Genomic DNA, 9,931 nt, shown 5'->3' with positions numbered 1-9,931 from the left:
TATATATATATATATAGTTTCTTTTTTTAGTTAAAAAAACAAACTTCACGGCCACACTTTTAGCTCCACAGAAAATCTACTTTCAGGCTGTGATAAAAAGCTCCTGCTAGAACCTGTGAGAACTGACAGTTCTGGTCCAGGTCCTGAAGGTACCTTGTCTTGCAGGTCCTTCTCGGCGATCTCCACGGTGTCGTTCTGGGTTCCGTAGCGGCTCCTCTGATAGGCCACCTGCTCGGCCACCAGCTGCTTGAGGATGAAGAGCAGCAGCTCGTTGTTGTCTCTGCGGAACGCCAGGTAACGGGCGAACGTCTAAAAACAAACAGAAGGGTCAGCTTCATGTGGGCGGAGTCAGAGCTTCATGTGGGAGGAGCCAGAGCTCCACGGCGCTCCTGACAGGAGGAACCCCTGACCTTCCTCATGCTCCTCATCACGCTGAACTTCTGCGTGTCGATGAAGCTCTCCAGCATCACTCTGATGGCCATGTTCACGTCGTCCTCCAGGACGTAGTCCCTCAGGTGCATCTTGGCGTGGGCCTCGGCCATCCGGATCATGGACTCGATGTGCCGGACCGTGATGGGGATGCTGCCGGTGGCCTGAGGGAGGGACCAGACCCACATCAGCCACGCCCCCTTCAGGTGCAGTGGGACAGTTCTGAGCTCGTTTGGACGTCAGACTCACCATGGACTCCTTGCGCAGGTCGCTGTAGATCCGAGCCACTTTGTCCTGGTCCATCTGGTTCAGTTTGGGGTGAATCTGCAGAAACGAGTCACCAGGAAATGTTTTCATTTCCTCCAGAATCAAACATCGTTTCAAGTCAAAGCTTTTAAAAAAACGTTTGTGACGTCTTACCCGATCTTTGGCGTACAGGATGTACTTCCTCAGCAGCTCCTGAGGGATGGGCGGCACGTCGGACGAGTTGGGCAGAACCATCTCCTCCAAGGCCACGCCCCCTTCCTTGGTGCTAGGGTGATGTTTGATGTGGGAGCCGACAACGAAGCGGGCCAACATCTCGTCCTTTAACGTTAAGAATTAAATTAAATAAATTGGATTTGATTATGTTTCTGCGCGGTGCGTTCAAGTACCTGCACGGGGTCGACGGTGTCTCGGACCACGCACAGCACGTCGAAACGTGACACGATCGGCTCCGTCAGGTCCACGTTCTCAGCGAAGGTGAGCGACGGGTCGTAGCGGCCGCCTGCAACCGCGGGAGAGGAACATTAGAAAACAGAAAAACTTCAGAATAATTAGGAGGCGGAGCATCGTACCGATGGGGTTGGCCGCAGCCATGACCGTACACCTGGCCTGCAGAGACGTGACGATGCCAGCTTTGGAGATGGAGATGCTCTGCTGCTCCATGGCCTCATGGATGCTGGTCCTGTCGGCGTCGTTCATCTGGAGGGCAACAACGGGGGGTGGGTGTCAATTTTTTAATACTTATAATTAACTAAGTATAGCAGGCTGTTGTATCATCTAGTTAAAACAATGGCATGTCATGTCATGGCATGCCAATGTATAATCTAATTAACAATGTATGGCATGCCATTGTATCATCTAATTAACAAGGTATGGTAGGCCATTGTGTCATGTTTTAAAGTGTGGCATGCTATTTTATCATCTAATTAACATGTATGGTAGGCCACTGTGTCATGTTTTAAAGTACGCCATGCCATTGTATCATCTAATTAACAAGGTATGGTAGGCCATTGTGTCATGTTTTAAAGTTAAAGTATGGCATGCTGTTTTATCATCTAATTAACAAGGTATGGTAGGCCACTGTGTCATATTTTAAAGTATGGCATGCCATTGTATCATCTAATTAACAATGTATGGTAGGCCATTGTGTCATATTTTAAAATATGGCAACTATTGTATCGTCTAATTAACAAGGTATGGCAAGCCATTGTGTCATATTTTAATACATAGCATATCATTGTATCATCTAATTAACAAGGTATGGTAGGCCATTGTGTCATATTTTAAAATATGGCATGCCGTTAATGAGGTGTAGCATGTTGTTGTATCATATATTATGGTAGGCTGTTTCGTCATATAATTAATGAGATGTTAAATCATTAAGTTTATGGTGGTGAATATGGGGTATATGTGTGTATGTATCTGAAGTCCTGCCGGGGGGGTCTCAGGTCACCTTATCGAACTCATCGATCAAACAGACGCCGCGGTCGGCCAGCACCAGCGCCCCCGCCTCCAGCGTCCACTCGCGGCTCACCGGGTGCCTCTGGACGTACGCCGTCAGACCCACAGCGGACGCCCCCTGACCCGTGGTGAAGACAGCGCGGGTCGCCACCTTCTCCACGTACCTACAGAGGAGAACGCCAACCCTCACTTCCTGTTCCTGACTCTAAATCAGGCTGCACTGAACATTATAACGAAGTTTTCAGGCGTACTTGAGGAACTGGGACTTGGCGGTTCCCGGGTCTCCACACAGCAGGACGTTGATGTCTCCGCGCACCTTGTGTTTCCCGCCTGCAGGAGAGAAGAGCGCCAGGGTTTTAGAGATGGACAGAGCGAGACGGCGTGGACCGAGAGCAGTGAGGAGAGGCGGTACCTGGGTTCTTGGGCTCTCCTCCGAACAGCGACAGGGCCAGCGCTCTCTTGATGTCCTCGTGGGCGTAGATGGACGGCGCCATGCTGGCGAAGATCTGCATTCACCACAGCACATCGTTACTCCGAGCCCCGCCCACACGGAGGCCACGTTCGTGTGTTTAATCCTCACCCGCTCGCCGATGCGCTCGTCCTTCGACAGAGCCACGATGGCCTTGATGTCCTCGTCCGTGAGCTCGGCCGCGGCCACGCCCTCGTCCCGACGCGTGATGTGATTGGCCAGGATGACCGTGGCGAAGACCGGGAAGCCGTTGGCCATGTTGAGGGAGCCGTCGTAGTTGTTGTGGTAGATTCCCGTCAGCTCCTGAAGAGGGGAAACAAATCATTTCTCCGTCCCGACGAGCATTTTTCAGATTTTAAATCACAGTTTTGGACCCAAACTCACGATCTCGTCTCCGGGTTTGCAGCTGTCCACCAGGTCGGCCAACAGGATGGCGTCTTTGGAGCGAGGCAGACGACCGGCCGCCACCTTCCCCGGACTCTCCTGGATGGTGATCCTCTGGTAGTTCTGGTAGACGGTCTGTCGGAGGGGGACGATCAGCCGACGAGCCACAAACTTAAAAAGCTTTCCCGAGGACCCTCACGGTCCACGCGGTCTCACCTCCTCCATGTTGATCTCAAAGGGTCCCTGGGACTGACACTCGGAGCAGGAGCCCGGCTTCACCTCCTGGTTCTGGGACTGGAAGTAGGGCCCCAGAACGAAGCTGCACTTGTTGCAGTTGTACTTGACCATGCTGAGCTGAGGGAGGACCCCCGTGCAGCTGCTGACCACGCCGCTGGTCCGGATCAGCTGGTTCAGGTGGAGCTGCCGGAGGGACCGGATCTCCTCCACCAGAGGCAGGTTGCAGATCCGGACGTGGATCTCGTGAGCGATGCGGTCGTATTTCGGGTACATCGCCAGAACGACTTCTTTGGCTGCTTCGTCAAAAATCTGACGAGAGACAGGAAGTGAAACAGTTGATTTGATTAAAACGAGCAGATATTTCAAGTTTTCTGTTCCGTTCTACCTTTTTATAGCCTGACCCACGCTGCCAGGGACTTTCAAATGATTGGATAGGTCGTCTTCTTTTGATTGACGCCTCCTTTGACCAACCAAGTTAATCTACTGGCTCTCTGGAGCCCAACATGTGTGAACTACTCCTGTCCCGCCCACGGTACATGCGTTAGATTGACTGTAGAATCAGCCAATCAGTTCTGAGCATTCTGACCCCACCCTAAACTTTCATTTGGTATTTAGTTTTGGGGAGTGGGAACCTTGTGTGGGCAGAGAAATTAAACGTTAGAAGATATGTGATGTGTTATCCACTTTCGCCCCCTAGTGGTGAGAATAACGGACATGGAAAACGTTTTTAGATTAGAAAGATTTTAAAGAAGTTTTTGGACAGTACGCTGACTAAACAGGCTGTTAAAAAATAAATATGTTATGAAGTGTTTTGAGCGCTTCAAGACAAGAAAGAGTGATTTTTGTGGCTAGAATTATGCTGCTGTCCCGGCCGCCATCTTGGATTACTTTTGGTCAGAAAATGGGGATAAATTATGCATCAAAAGTGCAAAAACTTTAATTTTTTGCTGCTGGTGGTTTTATAAGCTGTGTGGATGTAATGTTTTGTTTTGGCTGTTTGTTGGTGGGAACTTGCTGCATTTCCCCCAGCTGGGATTAATATTGCTGAATATTAATTATTATTTTAGTATTTTAATCAAGCTGTGAGTAAAAAAGCAAAGAAACAGGAAAGTTAAGTAAATCTCAGTAAAAGTATTATGAAGTATTTTAACCCCAAAATATTCTGAATAGTTTCACTGAAGTAAATGGGACATGCTGGATTTTATTATGTCTCAAATATTCATTTTAGATTAAACTGTTTCAAATATTTTTGGGAATCTATATTTTAGTCCAAAACATTGTTCTGACATGTTAAAAATAAAAATTTAGGGAGAAAAAAAAATCTTAATTTTAGTGTATTTTTTACTTCAATAACTAAACACTAGGGGTGCAACAATACAGAAAATTCATGATTCAGTTCGATACTTTAGTCTCACGGTTCGATATTTTTTCGATACAAAAAAGAGAAATGTCCACGCCCTTTTAAACTTGTAATTTATTTAAATTAATTATAAACATTTGTTTAACATCAAAAGTACAGTTTTTAAATTAAATGTTACTGAAACAGCAAGTTTCTCAGTGGATCTGAGCTCAACAGTGCAGCCTAGGTGGAGTAGTCGAACACAGATCCACTGATCCTTCAACACAGAGCATCTTCAGAAGATAAGTTGATAAAGTTAATTTTAAAAATCTGTATTGTTCCATACAAGTGTGTACTGAACCTAAAGTACTGTTCGATACGGTTACATGTATTGTTGCAGCCCTAATAAATATTAGTTACAAAAAGTTAAAAATTCTGATTAAAAGCTTAAAAAAATAGGATTGTGAATTTATTTTATTTGTGTGTTTTTAAGGTGTTTTATGGAATTTTTAGACCCCCAGGTTAAGGAGAAAAAAACAAACAAACAAAAAAAAAAACCACTCACCTTCAGCATCTCAGCCGGAGCTTCAGGCAGGAAGTAAGCCAACACGTGCTCCCTGGCGGCGAGGTCTTCGTAGTTCACCACCAGACTCTCCTTGTTCTCTGAATAATCAGGAGCAAACAGGATTTAGCTCTTCATCACTCAGACCTTCATCACTCAGACCTTCACCCCACCCCCCCCCGAGCCGGCCCCCACCTTTGCACATGTCGCTGATCTTCTCCTTGAACACATTGTGGCCGTTTTCATCCACGTGAGTCCGCAGGAAGTTCTTGAAGCGGTTGTAGATCTCGAGGCGCGGCGCCACCATGGACACCCACTCCCTCACGGTGTGGCCCTGTGGGTCAGGACAACCGTGAGAAACCCGGACCCGAACCTGGACCGGGCTAAGCTTTCGGGACCACCGACCTTCAAGTCCTCCAGGTTCTCGATGCTCTCGATCATCTCGTCCTCCTCGCCGTCCGTGACGCCCTCGGCGGCGCGCTCTGCCAGGCGTCTTCGCCGGGCGGCGGGACGCTCGTCGTCCTCGTCTTCGCTGTCTGGAAACAGGAAACGTAAAAGCTGAGTCCTGATTGGTCGGTTTTACTCCAGGGTGTTCTGGAGGACGTCCTCACCGTAGAGCAGTCCTCTCCTCAGACGTCCACTCAGTCCCTGCTCCCTGTCCCTCCTCCTCATCGCCTCCTCAGCAGCAGCTCTTGCTCCGGGCGACAGCTCCGACAGCTCCTCCTCGTCCAGGTCCAAACCCTCCATCTCGTACCGATCCAGCGCCGGGATCGGACGGTAGTCCCTGAACGAGAAGAGACAAGGTTATTAGAGTTAACTAAAACTAACTAAATAACAAAAACTGAAATTGAAAAAACATTTTAGTTAACTACCGTATTTATTTGTATATAATACGACCTCATGTATAATACGATCTCATGTATACAAATATATATCAGCTGTAGCAGCATCATATGAATTCTGGCATTTTACACATAGTCCACCAGGAGGCGCCAACACAAAAGTCAGACTTCACATGAGATTTGGACCATCTTGTGGGGGAAAAGCAGATTACTTCCTACTCACAAGCGCCCCCTCTGGTGGGGAAATGTTTTTTCAGGGATACAAACTTTTTCAGAACACCGGTAGACGGCAGCCATTACAGACGAACATGTGTTTGTTGTTGTTCCAGGAGCGGCTCGGTCACACACTAATGTCATTAGTTTGTTATCATTACTGAGCTGCAGGACTGCTTTTCCCCCTTTTTATCACATCATGTCTCCTGCCTGGATCTGTTATTATCTCACTCTGAAGCACAGAGGAGTGTCAGAGGTGAGCTCGTTTCAGCTTCTTTTTACAACGCGGTCTCATTTCCGGACTCAATAATTTTGCCAATATTTCAGTTAAAATATTACATAAGTAAAAATATTTATCTGAGTATAATACTACTCCCAAACTTTATGGACGATTTTATGGATAAATTTTTACTCATTATAGTTGAATAAATACGGTAAAATAAATAAAAAACTGTATCAATTACCTTAAATTTATTAATAAAATCAATTAAAAACTTGATTTGACTAATAAAATGAAAAAACGATAACTAAAACTTTATAATCTTTTTACAAAACTAACTAAAACTAACTGAAACTATAGATAGAATATCCTTAGTTTTAGTGTTTGTCAGTTTATTTCTTTTTTCAAATCAAGTAGTTTCACATCAGCTGTGGTCTGTAACAGTTGTTTACAATTTGCTGCTCAGCATCACCTGCTAAATGACAACAGCTAAAGTTGGGAGAAAGCAGCAACGTCCTCTTTGTTATTTCTTTGAACGTGATGCAAGAAAAATGAAATCAAGTGTGTTGTAGTGGAAACAGGTGATAAAACAGGTGGAAAACTGCATGAATCAAACTCACACAAGATGCTAACTATGACTGTCTGACACGCTAGCTTCTGTCAGTAGCTCCAGGAAAAACAAACAACAGGTTGGAGACAACTATTGTCATCGTCCTAAAATAATCACCAAGTTTTTAGTTGGTAAAATTGAGTTACACAATTATTTTAGGAAGATGTCGCTATAATGGACTGATTAACTAGTGACCAAATAACTGTTGGTTAGTTAACTCACAGGAACATCACAAGCTTGATACATTGATAAAAGTTTTTTCAAACTATAAAAAACTAATAACCAATAAAAACTAAACTAAACTAAAACTAACCATTAAAAATGCAATAATAACTAATAAAACAGCAAATCCATTGAAAAAAAACTAATTAAAACTGAATTAAAAGAAAAAGTCACAATGAAATAAAACTAAACTATAATGAAAAACCCTAAACTATTATAACCTTGTTTCTTATCATCCTCCCAATCACAAAAACCCTGCAGGAGACCGGTCCTCACCTCTCCATCCCGTCTCCGATCAGTTCCTCTCCATCTCCTTCGTCCTCCTCCTCCTCCTCTCCAGGCAGGCGACCCTCCCCCAGCAGCCCCTCGGACTCGTCCTCGAAGGGGGGCAGGTCTCTCCCGGGGCTGGAGGTCGGGTCTCCTCTCCTGGAGGCTCGGCTGGGGCTGGTGGCCATGTGGAACGACTCGGAGGAATCCTGTTGATGACACGCGTCAAAGTGACTGAAAGTAGCTAAAACAGCTCAGAGGCTTTCGGCTGATTCAGCCGAAGGCTGTGTTTACACTGAGTGCAGACCTGCATTTCCAAATAAGTGTCACTAATAGCTGTTGTTATGACAAACATTGGGATGAAAAGGTCATTTTTTATTAGAATAATCTGATTTATGTATTGAATTAAAAATAAACTCAATTATTGAACAGAGAATAATAAAAAAAGGTCATAAAATAGATCAAAGAACAATTTTAGCCTTTTTATTGTGTTTTAAGTGGTAATTTTAGTCTTCACAATGATGTTTTTTGTTAAAATGTACTTTAACTGGTTTTATTTACCATTAAATCCAAATAAATTCTTAATTTTAATGAGTTTCATCAAATAATGAAGCTGAGAGAAACCACATGGCTGCAGGTTTTAACTCCTAAACATCACAACATCTGCTTCTTACATTAAACATTAAATAAGATAAACTTTTCAAACAAACCCAGTCAGGATTTATGGCTTAAATTAAGTTAAAATGCAGCTTTGAGTCCAAACTAAAACTTTAAACCGACCTCTTTGTGTCGTTGCGTCAACAAAACACGAGCCTAAACCGAGTAAAACTGAAATTATTCTGATAAACTTGTTTTTATTTAACTTATTCATGTTTTAGTTGACAAATAAAACCCGATCAAGCTTGACTTTATTACGTTTTTACGGGTTTTGACTCACCGCCATTGCTGCGCTGCTGCTGGTTAAAGATGCTTCTCCTTCCTGCCGGGAGCCGCGTTTCGCGCGAAACGAACATGTGACGCTCAAAGCCCGCGAAACGTCATGAATATGAGAGCAGAACGTGGACGTCGGGTTTTCCCATTGGTTGGTCTGCGTTGAAGGGGCGGAGTCTTTGGTTAAAAGGTTTGTTTGTTTGTTTCCACGGAGTGAGCCGCTCACTGGAGCCGAGAGAAAACGGTCCAAACCGTAAAATAAAACAAACCAACCTTTCGGTCTGACGCTTTGCGCATGCGTAGTGACTGACGTCGCCCCCCCTCCCCCCACCCCGTGCTGCGTTCAAGTTTAGTAAGAATTTAGAAAGAAACGTTAAGTAAGGTAATGTGCTTCTGGTTTTACATTTTGACAACTTTTCACAATATAAGACCAATTATCAATGATTCCACAAAATTAAATATTATAAAGTATAAATAAATAATAAAACCGAGAAAGATTTAACAAATAATTAAGTTTTAACGCAGTATTTCCTTAAAATTAGGCCAAAGATGTGAACTGTGCAACAAAGCAAAACTTACTATTTGTTCATGTTAAAAATAAAAACAACGTATTTATGTTTCATTCCAGCTGTTTAATTGTAAATATTTAAAACGGTAAATTTGACATCTGAAGGATACTGCTGCTTTATTTAACGTATTTTATGAACAATTCAAATGAGCTTCAGGCTGTAACAGCATATCCCAAGAAACATTGGAGTCAGCTGTGTCTGTTAGCAAAATATCTCATGAACCACGGGATGGATTTGAATGAAACTCTGAAGGAAAACTTTGTGTTTACATCGATTATCTTTAGGAGTTGAGTTGATTCAAGGTGCAAAACAAAACTAACTGAGCCCGAGTGAACTTTATAAATAATGAGCTGAAGTTTGTTGTGGTAGCAGCTGAGAGTCATCCCTAACATGTCCTCTGAGAGCTGACAGATCTCACGTTTTATTGTGTTTTTTGTTTTTCATATCAAACAGATAACTTTCAGAACCAGAACCGTCGACTGAAAATAGGCCGTGCAGATCAGAAACTCTGCAGAAGGAGGAGGAGGAGGAGGAGGAGGAGGAGGAGGAGATTCTGAGGTTCTGATTGGCTGAACCAGAACGAGCAGGAACCCTGCAGCCTTTGTTCAAAACACAAACAGTCCAGTGAACCTGCAGACCTGTGTGGTTCTGATCCAACAGCCCGGTCAGGAAGACCAGAACCTCTGTTGTTCCTGTAAATAAACACATCACAAAATCATGAAAACTACTTCATGTTGAAAGAAAGAAAGAAAGAAAGAAGGAAAGAAAGAAAGAAAGAAAGAAAGAAAGAAAGAAAGAAAGAAAGAAAGAAAGAAAGAAAGAAAGAAAGGACAGAAGAAAGGAAAGAAGAAAGAAAGAAAGAGAGAGGGAGAGAGGGAGGGAAGGAAGGAAGGAAGGAAGGAAGAAAGAAAGA

The 9,931-nt window shown here is 44.0% G+C and overlaps 1 protein-coding gene across 1 annotated transcript in view; it reads right to left on the bottom strand.

The window, feature by feature from the left end:
• The window catches only part of mcm2 (minichromosome maintenance complex component 2), a 10,800-nt gene extending 2,256 nt beyond the window's left edge, over positions 1–8,544 (bottom strand). The window contains exons 1-18 of the mRNA XM_014015340.1: positions 8,457–8,544; positions 7,529–7,728; positions 5,757–5,929; positions 5,551–5,681; positions 5,341–5,479; positions 5,149–5,246; positions 3,224–3,553; positions 3,008–3,142; positions 2,735–2,926; positions 2,567–2,660; positions 2,406–2,484; positions 2,147–2,318; positions 1,266–1,392; positions 1,083–1,195; positions 850–1,014; positions 679–753; positions 411–593; positions 154–309 (exon numbers count right to left, since the gene is read on the bottom strand). Coding sequence (XP_013870794.1) covers positions 154–309; positions 411–593; positions 679–753; positions 850–1,014; positions 1,083–1,195; positions 1,266–1,392; positions 2,147–2,318; positions 2,406–2,484; positions 2,567–2,660; positions 2,735–2,926; positions 3,008–3,142; positions 3,224–3,553; positions 5,149–5,246; positions 5,341–5,479; positions 5,551–5,681; positions 5,757–5,929; positions 7,529–7,728; positions 8,457–8,462 — 2,568 coding nt within the window. The 5' untranslated portion in view covers positions 8,463–8,544. The remainder of the gene's footprint in view (positions 1–153; positions 310–410; positions 594–678; positions 754–849; positions 1,015–1,082; positions 1,196–1,265; positions 1,393–2,146; positions 2,319–2,405; positions 2,485–2,566; positions 2,661–2,734; positions 2,927–3,007; positions 3,143–3,223; positions 3,554–5,148; positions 5,247–5,340; positions 5,480–5,550; positions 5,682–5,756; positions 5,930–7,528; positions 7,729–8,456) is intronic.
• Positions 8,545–9,931: the final 1,387 nt, after the last annotated feature.

This window comes from Austrofundulus limnaeus, unplaced genomic scaffold (genome assembly GCF_001266775.1).
Source record: "Austrofundulus limnaeus strain Quisiro unplaced genomic scaffold, Austrofundulus_limnaeus-1.0 Scaffold127, whole genome shotgun sequence".
Taxonomy (NCBI): Eukaryota; Metazoa; Chordata; class Actinopteri; order Cyprinodontiformes; family Rivulidae; genus Austrofundulus; species Austrofundulus limnaeus.
This window is presented reverse-complemented; position numbering and strand designations above follow the sequence as displayed.